The sequence below is a fragment of the Haliotis rubra genome, unplaced genomic scaffold (genome assembly GCF_003918875.1).
Source record: "Haliotis rubra isolate DU_JTF1 unplaced genomic scaffold, ASM391887v1 Scf521, whole genome shotgun sequence".
Classification (NCBI taxonomy): Eukaryota; Metazoa; Mollusca; class Gastropoda; order Lepetellida; family Haliotidae; genus Haliotis; species Haliotis rubra.
In genome coordinates, this window is record NW_025767215.1 from 200557 (window position 1) to 217318 (window position 16762).

Genomic DNA, 16762 nt, shown 5'->3' on the forward strand with positions numbered 1-16762 from the left:
TTAATTCCGTCTGCTGTGTACAAGTACGAACATTGTGCTTCTTAAGGTAAAGAAATAAGGGTTCAGAAATATCTCCCTTATGCAACACAGAGTAGGGGAAAATGTAATGCTCAGCCAAAGCAATTCTTTGTTGTAGATTCAGCATGGGTAAAGGATATTTGGCTAATCGCTGACTTTACACCACCAGCAGAATATCGACCCAGCTGAAGTAAACATAAAAGCGCTACTGCATGAGAATAAGCGCTGTTTTGAATATCTTCCGGAACAGATTCTATATGGCATTAAGAGCTAAATGGCTGTGCGAGTAATGTGAATGAATTGACGGCAAATCAGTGACGGTTGGTAATTGTAGAATGGGTAAGAATGTTCCGCCCTACCTGTAGCGCCCCACACTAACACAGCATGCAGCTACAGTACAACCAGAAATTATTCAGAATTTAAAGATTGTATTTTTTTATATTTTTTTCACTCATTACTCACGTATTAATGTGAATATTGGCAGAACATAACTCCAGATTCAAAGACAGGTGAACAGTTAGTATATTGTCAAGTCACCATGGGCAGCAATGCAGGCTTCAATGCGGCGGGGCATACTACTCATTAAAGAAGTTAGAAAGTCGTGGTCCATGCTGTCCCAATATCGGACCACCTCTTCTTTCATTTCAGCAATATTTCAGATTTTTGTTATTGACACTTTCCTTCATAAGTCCCCAAACATTTTCTATTGGATTTAGGTCAGGGCTATATCTTGGCCAATCTAATAATGTCATATTTTGGGTCCGAAACCAGGCCTGTGAATGCTTTGAACGATGTTTTAGGTCGTTGTCCTGCTGGAAAATCCAAAAATTTCCATAGAACACGTGAGCAGATGGAAGTAAATGTCCCTCGAGAATATCTGTGTACCGCTCACTGTTCATATTCCCTTCAAATGCACAGAGGGGCGTTGCCCCTAACAGAGATATGCCACCCCACACGTTAAATTTCGGACTGTACTTTGGGTGCTGATACAAATGTTTTTCAGTTTGTTTGGTCCAGAATTTCAGGAAACAGCCACACAGAACTTTCATCTGAGAAAATTACATTGTCCCAGTTAAAATTTCTATGTTGTAAGCACCAGTTCAACCTTCGCTCTTTTTGTTCAGGTTTCATGATCTGTGATGGAATTCCTCGACTTTTCTGCAAACTCATTGCATGCAGCTCAATTCTAATTGTCTCCTTACAGACAGACACAGTTCCTCTATCAATCATTTCCAGCCTTAAGTTTTCTAAACTCCTTCGTTTGTTTTTAGAAACAAGAATACCAAGCTGCCTCCTGTCACCGACAGCCAATTTTCTGGGCCTACCTGCGCCTCCCCGGTGCTCAATGCCATATCCATTTGCATTAATTTTTTCAAAACACGATAAACAGTGGACAAAGGGATGCCTGTTCTACTTGAAATCACTTTAGCTAATCTGATGTCCTTGTTATAATACTCTAAACTCAACTTACTCTTCTATAAATCATCCATACTGAGGATCACTGAAAATGTCGTCTGCTAGCAAGTAAACAAAGGGGGATAACTCTTCACAAACTAATGAAAAAGGGATTAACGGAGTTGTCTCTCTTGAATGAAACCAAGCACTTGATAGCTGGTCAAGGTTGTTTATACTAGAAAATCCAATTAAACATATTCCTAAAATTCTCAATAATTTCTGGTCATACTATAATACCCAACAGATAGTAACAGGTAATACATTTTTTAATTATTGACAAAAATTTCCTGTTTCCTTGAATTAAGGCAATATACTCGGAACAATCTACACTAAAAGAAGTGAGAAAGCACGCACTTGTGAACATCAGTGACAGCAGTTGTGTTGTCGTCCTGCGAACCAAACCAGAGTCTGTGATATGGATGAAATAGTGTCAAAGCGACTAAATTAATGTATTGCATAACTAATAACTATGGGTTATTTGGGTTGGAATAAGCTTCAAAAACTTCTCAAATGTGCTTCATTCATCGTAATTCATTAAGGCCCTTACATAATTTATTTCCGGTATTCATATCCTTTAGGAACACATCTCCAATATCCCACATTGGTTAGTTTACACAGCTGTCACTGTTTCAAAGTATTGTAAAATTATTGTTCTCCTGTGGGGGTGGGTGGGGGTGGGATGTACTATGTCCCAAAACATTCAAAGTAAAATAAACTTACCGAATTTTTAAAACGCAGTATTTTTGCTTTTTTAAGTTATGGCTACATTTAACCAACGACTGAGGGGATGATATACACCCGTCATGGGTCCATGCAGGTAGCCAAAGTACTATAAATCCCCATGGTCTCTAGTATGGTGATCTATAGCCCGTTTTTATATTGTATTGTCTTGCATTATAGTGTAAGGTTTCAGTTACATGCTAGTTTTATATCTCTATCTGTGATACACTAGTAGTTTTACTGTTCATCGTAAACAGTTGTATAGCTTCTAATATTATTGCTCTTTACTGATAATTAATTGTTCTCATCACGATATGGCTGAAATTTTGCCGATGTGACGATAAATATTATCTCACCCACTCACTTACTGTTACTGGCTCATATAAAACAGCTTTCCTTAATGTCACACGCTCGTTGTATTTCCGCAACTCAACATAAAAGATACATACAAAAGAAACAAGTGAAACTCGATGTATGTCACTGAAGTTAAAGGCGATTTCGACACATGGATAAACCAATCCGCCATATAAAGTATTTCCGCAACACAACACGAAAGAAACTGAAAAGGAAACATGTGAAACGCGTGAAGTTAAAAGGCATTTTCCACCTATGGATCAGCCAATCTGCCATATAAAGTGTTTGCCGTCCGATCTGCATCAAGCACTATCAGCCCACGTGTAAGGGATACCACCACCGAAGATGAAGACAAGGGCTTTACTTCTCTGGCTGCTGATTATTAGGGTAGGCATATAAACATCTCTCAAAGTGGTCCAATTAGCTTATATTAGTTAGAGGACATAAGTACACTCCACATATATCATCCTCTGATTTTATTCTCCACGTTATAAATTGATTGACGTGCATTGTCTACGTGAGTATATATATATATATGCAGATCTTACGTGTGAATTCGTTGATGTTATCTTCATCTGTTTTTAAACGATGATCGTCACGGGCTACTTTTTGCCCCTGCATCGGAGAAGAAGGTATACCAGAGAAACGCGCCACACATTCAATATGTACATATTATATAACAAGGGTTTGTGTCCGGTGTATATGATAGCATTGGAGTTTTGAAAGCCTCAGGCCATGTTTCTAGGTACCTTATAATTACGAGCTGACAACCATTATATTTCTTTCTTGATGAGATGAGCATTTACTTCCTCAAATTTACACCCGAGAGCATTGTAACAAGAGTGTTAAGTGGATACCTGGCTTTGAGCTATCCGCCCGTGTCACACACTATTTCAAAAGGAAAAAGCGAAATACAGTTTCTACTAGTCTTGAAGGCACAATGTCACACATTTTCGGCATTCTGTATTTTGGACTATATTATATATATTGGGGCATATGCACTCACCTTATTTTCTTATTGAGGCAATTAAAGACTTAAAACGACTTGCCTGAATCGATAATGGAAACTTCGAGGCGAACAGCTTCCAAACAGAGAACACTTGCCATATATGGAATTAAACAAGTACTCCGTACACCGCTAACTGTGGCACGCGGCCGGTAGAGGGCGCGAGAGTCGATTTAATGCAACGTTGTATTGATTCATTCGAACTTTTAACGATATGACTGAAATATTGCCGATGTGACTTGAAATCTTAACTCACTCACTCACTCGAACTTTTAAATTTATATTTTTGTTATCTAAATACGTATTTTGGGGGGGAATGAATTATATGTTAGCTTCCGTGGAGACTCATAGTTCGTATTATAGAGGGAAATGCATTATTTATTTTTTAGAGAAGTGTGGTGTGATTTAGTGCCTTTAAACGAAACGAATTTCTAATGCAATCGAATAATGAGGACAAGGTGATTATACAAATCACAAGCCTATTAGAGTGAGGTCATATCTCTCATCCTGTCTTTTACTGATTAGTCTGATGCAAATTCAATATAATGTGAAAACAATATGTAACAGGCTGGACTTTCTCATTGATAACACCTTTGTAAAATTTGGGGGTCAAATATTTTGACAAGATGTAGTCATACCCATGGGCACTAACTGTGCTCCCCGTGTGGATCTGTTCCTTATTTTTATTTCTGCCTTGCAAAATCAAAACAAGTTAATTTGGACAAGAAATTTAACTTGAGCTTCAGGGTCCCGTTTCACAAAGCTCTCGTAAGCCTAAGATCTCGCAACTTTTCTCGTAGCATCCTATGTTACAGTGTAGGAGATACGACTGCTACGAGAAAGGTTACGAGATCTTAGGCTAACGAGAGCTTTGTGAAGCGGGGCCCAGGTACCCACCTGAACTTGATTTTTTAATTTTATTTTTTTCATGAAACCAAAGTCTTACGTCATAAACGGCGGTCTTTACATGATGACATATACAAATACATCAACATAATCTGATATCCAACATACCAGGATATAACATAGTTAGACCATTGAAATATCAACCTGTATAGGGTGCTGCATCTGGTGCCATACCCAACATATCAAGTTTTATATAGCGCAACACGCAGCATACAGTGTTGCATATAGCGTCATATCAGACATAGCATATTGTATACAGGGTCACATCAAACATATGCTGTATATTGCGCAACATCCAACATAAGTTGTATAAAGTGTCATATCCGAAATATCGTATTTAATATAACGACATATCATAATGTATATAGGGCCACATCTAATCTTGAAATTTAGTAGACAAGTGAGAACGCCTTTTTCATATATAGATCTATGCATAAAGATTCCGAGTGACAAAAAACTATCCACAAGGAAGTATGACAGAAGGGATGATTTCAACTTCCAAAAAGTCAGCTTTCCTTTCATGCCAAGCAATGTTCCAACGGCTCCAGCCTTTGGTGTTTACATTTGAGGTACAATTGAGCATGGCCTTTCAACAAGATTTCAAAGAGCGTCATACAACTCTTGCTCAGAAGTTTGATCAAAGCGACAACATTCAAGACCATAGGAGGGCTTTCAAAAAGTTTTATGGAAGACATGTGGTGGGCATGTGATACATCAGAGCAATATACCAACAGCTGCAGCCTTCGGTGTTTACATTTCACATCTTTTGACTTACAAAAGTGACAAAAATGATGTCAGATGCAATTCCTTGTTTTGACTTATACCATACGTTCCCGAATTATTTCAGGTGAACAATTGACTTTGAATATGTTTATGACGGGCGTTACCGATGAGGCAAGATACGCTCACCTCTTTGCGAACACCTGGTATCGTCACTATTTCATAGTGATTCATAAACACGTGCTCTGTCATTTCGCATGGTGACAATCACTAGATTGTCTGGTCTAGACTGGCTTTGTTTACAAACAACATTGTACAGCTGTAATCCTGCTGACAAAACATATGCTCATGATTTTGTCACATAGCAGAAATTTCTCATGGGTGTGGAAAGGGTTTTGTCGCTTCTATTTACAGGTCATTGGGAGAAAGCCGGGCCGAGTGAAGTTGCTGAAAGCGTGAAATAGAAGTCACAATATCACTTTTTGAATGGAAACTTTTCAAGATGGATGGCGTGGATTTGGTTTTACGTCACTTTGAACACAAATTCAGTTGTATCATAGCATCTCAGCTTCATATGAGAAAATTGCAGCTGGGCACCCATGAAGGGCCACCTCCTCGTGGTGGGTGCTGGGTCACGCTAAGCGCCTCTTCAACCCCCGTTGTGGACCCGGGGGATATTAGGTCCACCAACCCGTTTGCCGTGGGTTGCGCCCCTGTGTCGGTGGAGGACGGATTCTGGTGGTTGAGGGCAATAGGATCCTGGAACCGTGTTCCTGTTGCCCAACACACCACTTCGACCCTTACTTCACCTAGACGGGTGGTAGAATGGGCCCGGTTCTACCAATCGGCTGGTCATGCCAAGCCCTGTGCATGAATTGTATGCATATCATTATTTGATTCTATAATATGTTTTGATTGGTCTTGGCCAACGTATTTACGTTGTCAAAATGAAATCTGCCTAGAGTCTCATGCCAGAAGGCGGTGGCTCATGGGCCAATTTGGTAATGTTGTCCTCCGAAATCTGCATGTTTCCAATTTCTTGTTTTGGGCGAACCAACCAAACATTTACTTTGGTAAACTAACGCAGCTTTTCGCGTCATATTTGCTGAAGTATACCATCCCTGTATCCCCGGTGTTTGCATGTTGGAGATCCGATGCTATTAAACACCGCTCTTTTGGCACTCCATGGTGGGTGGGGAGCAGGGATGCTGAATCACATTACTTTCACTATGGCTCAACAAAACCCTGGTTCAAATAGATCCAAACGTAGACATGTAGAAACTGATGAAACTGGTCACAATGTAAATGTCTGTCCTGTACTTGATTCATGGGCTCGATTTGTTGTTATCGAGGCAGCAGATAAACAACCAATTAAACTTAATCCATTCGCGATTTCAAAAGCTGTTTCAGGAATTTGTGGCGAAGTGAAGAACGTGACACGTCTTCGAAGTGGATCACTGCTTATTGAGTGTTCAAGGAGACAACAATCTGAGAACTTGTTATCACTTAAAACATTTGCGAACATTGAGGTTGCTGTGTCCATGCACAAAACCTTGAATTCTTGCCGTGGCATTGTTCGCGACAGAGCACGTTGCCTGTCCGATATGTCTGAGGAGGAAATCGCGACTGAACTGAAAACCAAGGTGTGACCACAGTCAAACGTTTTACTATGAAAACACGAGACGGTGACATAGTTCCGTCTAGTACGTATCTATTCACATTTTCATTGTCGGTCCTGCCGAAATCAATAAAAGCTGGTTATGTGAACATCGGAGTGGAGGTGTATGTCCCCAATCCACTCCGATGTTTTAAGTGTCAGAGATTTGGACATGGCTCCAAATTTTGCAATAGATCTGCTGTGTGTCACCGCTGTGGAGACGGACACGAGAACACTGAATGCTCAGCTGAAATACAGTGTGCAAACTGTAAAGGTCAACATGTAGCTTCCTCAAGGTTATGTCCTGTGTGGCAAAACCAGTCAAAAATACTAAAGTTAAAACACGAGAAAAACATTTCGTTTCAGGAAGCAAAGAAACTTGTAGAAAATCAGATTCAAATACTGCCTCTAAATAGATCATATTCTGCAGTTGTAGCCCATACCGCTTCTCCTTGCACATCTGTTTCTGTTCAGACTGATCTGTCATGGATCAACTCAAATCAGCCTATCAGGTTAACTTATGTCAGTGATTCCGACACGTTGTCAACTCAAACTGTGAATCATTCTCAAATTGATGACGATGTACCTGATGCCCCCAGTATATCAGTCACAGCTGAACCAGTTGTACAACCTTTGACCAGAAATGAAAAGAAAAAAAAATAGAAAACAGGCAAACAAAAAACCTTCATCTTCAGAGATAGTCGTCCATAACTCCTTTGAAGCTCTTGATATGGACATAACCCCCTCCGTCACAGAGCGGTAGGAATCCGCCCTCACGACGAGACCGTTCACCGATTGAGCCACCATGAATCAATCGTCCAACATAATCCAATGGAATTGTAGAGGATTTAGGAATAACTTTAACGATTTACAGATTTTAATACAGGATTTTACACCATCAGCGATGTGTCTACAAGAAACATATCTTCGAGACACAGACAAATGTGATATCAGAAAATACAATTTGTATAATCACTTTTCTCCTCCAGGTGCAAAAGTCACTGGCGGTTCCTCCATCTTGGTAAGACAGGATGTCCTACATAGTGTTGTTCCGCTTACTACCAACCTTCAGGCTGTTGCAGTTCGGCTAACATTTCACATTGCCTTAACACTCTGCTCTTTGTATATCCCACCCTCCTCGACTTTACAGCAGACAGATCTACAAGCTTTATATGATCAGCTGCCCAAACCTTGTGTCATCATGGGTGATTTAAACGGGCATAACCCTCTATGGGGAGGTACAAATATAAATAATAAAGGCAAAGTTATTGAAGATTTTGTTTCTGATAATAGTTTGTGTATTTGTAATGATGATTCAAGCACCTATTTACATCCTGCTACAGGAACTTATTCCACTCTTGATTTGTCACTCGCTGATTCAAATATTTACAACGAATTTGAATGGTCCGTTCATGATGACCTTTGTGGAAGTGATCACTTCCCAACTGTCCTACAAACTATAAAACCGGATGACGAACCATCTTTATCACGATGGAATTTTACGAAGGCAAATTGGTCTTTGTATGAAACATTGTGTATGGATAAATTAATACCGGACAATTTTAATAATGTATCAGATCCTATAGAGTTGTTTTCAGCTCTGTTGAATGAAATTGCTGACCAGTCAATTCCTAAGTCCTCTGCAACTCCTCATATTCGTAAGCCATGGTTTAACAATGACTGTAAACAAGCAAGGAAGTGTAGGAAGAAAGCAGAAAAGTATTTCCGCAGACATCCTACAGTTCATAACTTCAATAATGTTAAAATTACAAATGCCAAGGCGCGACGTGCTTATAAACAAAACAAGCGCCAGTCTTGGAGGAAATATGTCTCCAACATTAATTCGCGCACACCCATGTCCAAGGTATGGAATATGGTCCAGAGAATAAAAGGCAAAGGTTCCAAGTCTTCTGTTAAACATCTTAAAGACGGTGATAAATTGATAACTGGTAAGTGTGATATTGCTAATAAAATTGGTGAAACTCTTTCCAGAAATTCTTCATCATCAAATTATATCCCTGACTTTCAGAAATATAAAAATCGCCAAGAAAAACAAAAAATTAATTTTGATTCTAATAACGGTGAAGATTATAATGAAGTATTTTCATTACATGAACTACATACCGCTCTCGAGCAAGCTCATGATACTGCTGCTGGTGATGACAACATTCATTACCAGTTACTAAAGCATCTGCCTCAATCATGTCTTTTGACACTTTTAGAAATATTTGACCATATTTGGACTTCAGGGAATTTTCCTCCTTCCTGGCACAATGCCATTGTAATCCCCATATTAAAGCCTGGTCGGGATCACACAGACCCCTCAAATTATCGCCCTATATCGTTAACCAGTTGCGTTTGTAAAACCATGGAACGCATTGTGAACAATAGATTAGTTTGGTATTTGGAAACCAACAATCTAATTACAGATATTCAATGTGGTTTCAGGAAAAACCGAAGTACTATTGACCATTTAGTACGATTAGAATCCTATGTTAAGAATGCCATTGTTAATAAGCAACACGTAGTATCAATTTTCTTTGATCTGGAGAAAGCTTATGATACTACTTGGAAGTACGGCATTTTGAAGGATTTACATGATTTCGGTTTGAGAGGTCGTTTACCTCGTTTTATCTCACACTTTTAACAAACAGGCAATTTCAAGTCCGAGTGGGTTCAACCCTGTCTGACCATTACCATCAGGATCAGGGTGTCCCACAAGGCAGTATTTTGTCTGTCACGTTATTTAGTATTAAAATAAACAGCCTGTCAAGGGTTTTAAATGATTCAATTGATGGATCACTTTTCGTGGATGATTTTAATGTTTCTTGTCGTGGTAAAAATATGCATACAATAGAGAGGCAACTACAACTATGTCTCAATAAAATTCATAAATGGTCAATTGAAAACGGTTTTAAATTTTCTAAATCCAAAACTAATTGTATACATTTTTGTAGAAAATATAAACCGCATAAAGACCCGGAACTGTTTCTCAATGGCACTCCCATCAAAGTTGTAAAGGAGGCCAAGTTCTTGGGTTTAATTTTTGACTCTCATTTAACGTTTCTGCCGCATATTAAATCTCTTAAAACTAAATGCCTGAAGGCACTTGACTTGTTGAAAGTTGTTTCAAATTCTAAGTGGGGAGGGGATCAAGCCACTCTCCTACACCTATATCGATCATTGGTCCGCTCGAAACTTGATTATGGCTCCATCGTATATGGTGGAGCCTGCAAGAGCAACTTAAAACTATTAGATTCTGTCCATCACCAAGGTCTAAGACTTTGTCTTGGATCCTTTAGAACTTCTCCTGTTGACAGTCTCTACGTCGAGGCAGATGAACCATCTCTTACACAACGCCGTATAAAATTGTCCTTGCAGTATATAACAAAACTTTATTCTAACGAGTCTAACCCTGCATTTAACTGTGTTTTTCATCCTTTTTATGAGGATTTATACAACAAAAAACCTTCTCTTGTTCCACCTCTTGGTTTAAGAATTAAACCATTCATTTCTGATGCCGGCGTTGAGCTGGAAACTATAGCTCCTTCCCGTCTTCTTTCTTCTCCTCCTTGGCAGTTGGTTAGACCACAAGTTGACCTAACATTAACAGCATTTAAAAAAGCAGAAACTAATGAATTACAATATAAACAAGAATACAATCAATTAAAAAGTAAATATAATACATATACACCCTTATTTACAGATGGGTCCAAGGATGGTGGCGCGGTGGCATGTGCCACTGTCATTGGATCCAGAACCATCTCTTCTCGTTTACCAGATAACAGCTCTATTTTTACAGCAGAAGCAAACGCCATATTAACAGCATTAAAATATATTAAAAACACCCTAAATATCAACAATATATCATCTTTTCTGACTCTCTTCTTGCCTTCAGGCTATTAAAAATATTTCTTGTAAACATCCACTTTTATTAGAAATTATTGAATTATATAATGAGCTTGCTACTGGCCAATGCGACATCGTCTTTGTTGGCTACCCAGCCATGTTGGCATTTCTGGGAATGCAATGGCCGATCTTGCTGCTAAGGCAGCACTTCACAAATCTGTGACACCACTTCTTATTCCATACTCTGATTACAAAGCCAGCATTAGAACCTACATCCGTGATCTGATGCAAAAAAAGTGGGACACCCAGGTAGGTATCAATAAATTACATGAAATAAAACCCTATATCGGTTACACTTACTTGGGTTGTCAGTCCAGATTTGAAGAGGTCATCATGCGACGATGTCGTATTGGCCACACTAGATACACTCATGGGTGCCTATTGCAGGGTGAGGATCCTCCGTTTTGTATCCCTTGTGATGAGAGAACCACGGTCAAGCATGTCCTGCTTGACTGTGTTGAATTCTCCATCATAAGGGGTAGATATTTTAATGTCAAAACAATAAAGGACCTTTTAGTAATGTTAACTATCATTTAATCATTGATTTTTAAAGGAGATAGATCTGTTAAATGAATTATGATATATGTTTTGTAGATAGATAAGGTTTTATAATTGGTAGTTTAGATTATCAACTTAGATTGTTAGTGGCTGTACCCTCAAAGGGGTTGAAGTATTGTAAAATTATTGTCCTCCTGAGGGGTACGTAAGTCCCAACACATTTAGAGTAAATTTAGGCTTACCACGTTTTTAATCGTAGAATATGTGTGCTTTTAATTTATGGCTAGATTTTTCTTCTGTCGCCAATGGCTGAAGGATGGTGTAAACCAACTAGGATCCATGTAGGTAGCAAAAGTAATGTAAGTCCCCATGGATCCTAGTATGGTGATCTACCTTCAGTTATTGGCGATCTATAGTCCGTTTTTATATTGTATTGTCATTTCAAATTAACATATTTTAGTTTAATTGCTGGTTTTACAAACATATCTGTGATATTCTAGTTGTTTTACTGCCCTTCGTTGGCAGGTTTTTTATATTATACACATATTCCATTTCAATCTCAAATGTTCTCGTCACGATATGGCTGAAATATTGCCGATGTGACGTTAAATAATAACTCACTCACTCACTTTTCGAGTGAGTGAGTGAATTAAGATTTTAAGTCACATCGGCAATATTTCATCCATATCGCAAGATTTCGAATACTGATCATCAAGATTTAACATTGGATTCCTGATTTACTTGGATTGAACACAGTTTTCAATTGGGAAATGCTTTGGGGACAATATATACCGGTAGAAAGTCGTGTGGTTACATCATGTTCGTTCTGGTTACATCATATTCGAGATTATCAAAATTAATACATTTTCCCTTTTTCTCAATCTATCTTCGTGATTTACAGCATGTGAAGACTGACGGTAAACTGGACATTCGATTCATCAGTTACTGGTCAGATGGCAAGGAAAACAGTGGACGCTGCTGTGACAATGAGCTCCCTGATTGGTGCAGAAATAAGTGTGACCCTATGTTTTACTTGCGCATTGATGGGTAGGAACATTATAATTTTTATCGAGAAAACACACTAGCCAGCTATATTCAGTTGGTTACAGTTTCCAATTTGTAGGGACCCGTGATGATCAGGCATAGAATAGATCTTCAGTAACCCATGCTTGTGTTAAGGGGTGGTCAGGCTCGCTGACTTGGTTGACGCATGTCACCGTATCCCAGTTGCGAAGATCGATGCTCATGTTGTTGAACACTCAACTGTATGTTCCAGCCTTGAATATTTACAGACCGCCGCCATACAGCTGGAACATTGGTGCGGCGTTAAATAAACCAACCAACAAATCCTCTGACCCATTTGTAGGCTAGTATGTGTCGTTTAAATAATTGACCTTGGTCCCTGTTGCTATAAATAAACATGGATAAGTATATCAAATAAAGGACATTTTTGATGTTGTCCTTATAATCCTTATTTGTTTATCTTCTTGTGTAGTTTGCATTATCACCATGTAATTATAATACTACAAGGATGGCGAGGTTGTTGCTTTTAAAATCGAATATTTTTTGCTTGTCACGTAATTCCGTATATACAACCTTTGAATGCCATTTGTTGTGCACGTTTGAAGCTATTTATCAAAAGAATGAATTCCTGCCATCAATACCTCTTCTGTTTTCAATTCATTCTGGCTACATAGAATTCCTTGTTTTCAATGTAACCTGTCTCTAATGGTGTAAAACAATAAACTCATGTTATTCCAGCCAAGACGGAAGAAAGCCACGCTCTCTTTATAAGACCACAACACACCACACAGAAAACCATAACATAATCCACTTTGGAAGCACCATTCGAGGAACACCAAATCCCTTCATCATACAAGTGCCCAAAGCACTACCGGTAGGATTTTTACATCCATCTATATTTCAGACAGAGGGAACATGTCAAATTGCCATAAATCTGCACACCAACTCACATGAACCTAAACTGTCCTATTAGTCGAGGAATCTAACAAACACAGTTCTCGTGATATCATGTCACTTAGGGGAAGGCTCAGAATGACAGCGGGTCATTGTGTCCTGATAAAAACCTCTGATTCACCCTTCATTATTGAAAAAGTCACTGTGATCAAGCAGTAAGAACCTGGACGTTTGACAACATACAAATAGAACGTAAATGGATATGTTTGTCTTCTTATTGATTCAGGAACAGCGCCATATAGCTGGGATATTGCTGCGGGCGGTGTTAAACAGCACACTTACAAAAACAAAACCATTCAGGTGCATTGAACCAAACTGAACAGTGTTTATACAATTTCTGTTATCCAGTCTTCCATAGAAATAATGGTGCAAGTGGATGACTACGATGACATCTCCGGTGATGACCACATGGACACACTCTCTAAGCTGATCAACATCAACGCTGCTCATACAGAACAGGCAGCTATGTACACCCCATACACATTATCGAGAAGGACAGAGTGAGTCAGATGAAGACTCTGATGAAGAATATGATGATGCAGAGAGAGAACAGAGAAAATATTATTTATATCTTCTTAATTCATAAGTACTTCAAAATAATGCAGCACCAACATAACGTTAATCTGACTGATGCGGGTAAACATCATGCCCAAGGTTTACACGTATTATATAAGTGATTGCTTATGATTCTCAAACTGTATACTGCGATATATTTTCCAGGTTAAAGATTGCAGTCCGAGCCTACTGTGACCCGGACTGGTACGGGTCTGCGTGTGAGAGACATTGCAAGGCCACTCCTGACCACAGTCACTACACGTGCCACCCCTACACAGGAGCTAAAATGTGCTTTGAAGGTATGATCACAAAGTTGGAGGCAACATTGATGTGACCAATTATATAGACCTTTGGGTTATTGAGAAGGAAAAACGAAACGTAGTTACTAATTGACCAAAGGTTGACTTATTTAAAAACTATATTTTGTCAGGTCAAAATGGAAAGTGTTAATTTTTCCGGTTAATCTTGCATCTGTCATTGCCATTTGAGATTTCGACCAGACAGGAATACAAGCGTTCTGTTTATTGTTTCGAAATAATACATGGGTTTATGTCTTGTGTTGTATAACGATCCTTCCGCATTAAAGTGTAGGCAAAGTACATTGTGACCCGATTGTCCAGAAAGCATCATTAAAGTGCAGGGATGATTGAATCAGGGGTAATGATTAATACCCATTTGCTATATTTAGACGTTCATCTGACAGTGATCATCCAGCGGGATATCGGAATTAACAGGATTTCACTGTTAACTCTTTCTGAAACATTGTGCTATTTACCGCATAAACTTCATGTATTTTTAATAAAATATATTGCAGGTTGGAAGGGAAACAACTGCAACCAGGACATCGATGAATGCACAGAAACTGACCAAATTTGTCAACATGGGGGCAATTGTACAAATTCACTTGGTAGTTTCGAGTGCATTTGTGTGGAAGGGGTCAACGGTGAGTCGACTGTGTTCTATCCACTGACAGACTTTCAATGGGAACCAGCAATATAGGATGTATTTGGCAAATTTATGGCAGCCATACTTGAAATCCGTTTCCCCTAACTGTTATGGCTGCGAAACATCGTAAAGAGTTCATGTTGTGAAAATAAACTCCGTAAAATAAAATCTCCACAGTGGTTGAAGGGTTAAACATCGTTAAATGCAACATTACCCGATGGCAAGAAGTCTATCTAATAAGTCGTGATGTTTATATATTTGCCATGTGATTCCTACTCTGTTTAGGAACGCAATGTGAAAACATCATCAACCAATGTGCACTGGAGCCATGTTTGAACGGAGGGACATGTGACGGAAACGAAACAGACTTCAGCTGCGCATGCCCAGTGGAGTGGATTGGAGAGGCATGCGCAGATAAAGTTAACTTCTGTGACAGTTCCCCTTGTAACATGGGCCATTGTACACCAGATCTCTTGACGGCACCTCGATTCAAGTGTGACTGTGATTTTGCGTGGGTAGGAGAAAAATGCAGCCAAAGTGTTGGTAAGTGCACTTCATATATACTTTCTGTTATGTTCATGAATGTTTTATCTTTGAACTGTGGGTGTTCAGTGTTAGTCAATCATTTCAAAATTCACGGCTGTTCAAAATATTTAGCAGTATCACTACAAATCTGTAAGTCCAGTCCAAATCGATTATAAACACTTCAATGTGAATGACATTCTTGTAAATCTGTACCTAGATATTGTAAACATCACGCTCCTGGGTGAGATCGGTCATACAAATAGAGGTGACCTGGCTGATGGCTTGAACAGATTCATCACCGAACTCGGGGGAATTCCAGGAACAGTTTACAACAAATACAAAGAAAGAAAGCAAGTAAGTGACAAGCAAAATGATGTTGACTAGTACAAGATCATATGGCTCAACAGTGACTTTGATATTTTAATGTTCCGTCCTGCAGTTGAGTTTATGATTCACTTGTTTTTCAGTTATACTACAACGTACGTACAACTATACTCTACTGTGGAAAGCACAGAAAGAATGCAAGTAGATGCTGCTGAACCGGTCAAACAAACCGTGTTCGAGAACTCTGTCCCTCAATGAATATCATGTTCGTAACAAAGATTGTTTTTTAACATGCATTTCAGTTATACTACAACGTACGTGCAACTCTATTTTGCTGGGGAGAATGGCTCCTTTTTACAGATTGATTCATTAGCCAGAATCTTCGAATCCAACCCTGATGAAATCATCAATGAATATCTGCCTCTTCCGTTGTACCCTCCCCGAGAAGAAGAGAAGGCAACCCTGAAGGTGACCCCCACAATGCCAACAGTGCTGGCCAATGTCTCGCTTCTGTTTGTGTAACCATTATGTATACCATTATTGGCTTCTAGGACCTAATGTAACATTTACTGAGTTTATTGGATTTTTATATGTGAAAAGACACATTCAGCAATATTCGGCGTTCTCTAGTAGTCGGGCACCCATGAAGGGCCACCTCCTCGTGGTGGGTGCTGGGTCACGCTAAGCGCCCTTCAACCCCCTGTTGTGGACCCGGGGGATATTAGGTCCACCAACCCGTTTGCCGTGGGTTGCGCCCCTGTGTCGGTGGAGGACGGGATTCTGGTGGTTGAGGGCAAGGGCTCCAGGAACAGTGTTCCTTTGCCCAATACACCACTTCGACCCTTACTTCACCTAGACGGGTGGTAGAATGGGCCCGGTTCTACCAATCGGCTGGTCATGCCGAGCCCTGTGCATGTTACTTGTTTTTGCACAATATTGATATTTTCTAGTGCTTGCCATGGGGTCTTGGTCAAATCACTTATAGACCTACAATGTATATATTGATTCTACATAGATCAAAATGTAATTACCTAGAGTCTTAATGCCCAGAAGGCGATGGCTCATGGGTCAATCTGGTGGATTTATTGATCTTGAATTGATACTTCTGCTGGAGTATATCATCCCAGTATCCTTGGTGCTGCTAGTTGGACACCCACTGGCATATGGCATTGTCTTCCTGATACTCCGTGGTG

At 39.4% G+C, this 16762-nt stretch overlaps 1 protein-coding gene across 1 annotated transcript; it reads left to right on the forward strand.

Annotated features, from left to right (window-relative positions):
* Positions 1-2392: 2392 nt before the first annotated feature.
* LOC124252696 (protein jagged-1-like) lies at positions 2393-16091 on the forward strand. Its single transcript, XM_046686350.1, has 9 exons — positions 2393-2934; positions 12145-12290; positions 13005-13140; positions 13569-13720; positions 13941-14074; positions 14590-14718; positions 15006-15263; positions 15463-15599; positions 15930-16091. The coding sequence occupies exons 1-9, from the start codon at positions 2893-2895 to the stop codon at positions 16089-16091; spliced, it is 1296 nt and encodes a 431-aa protein (XP_046542306.1). The 5' UTR covers positions 2393-2892.
* The last annotated feature ends 671 nt before the right edge of the window (positions 16092-16762 follow it).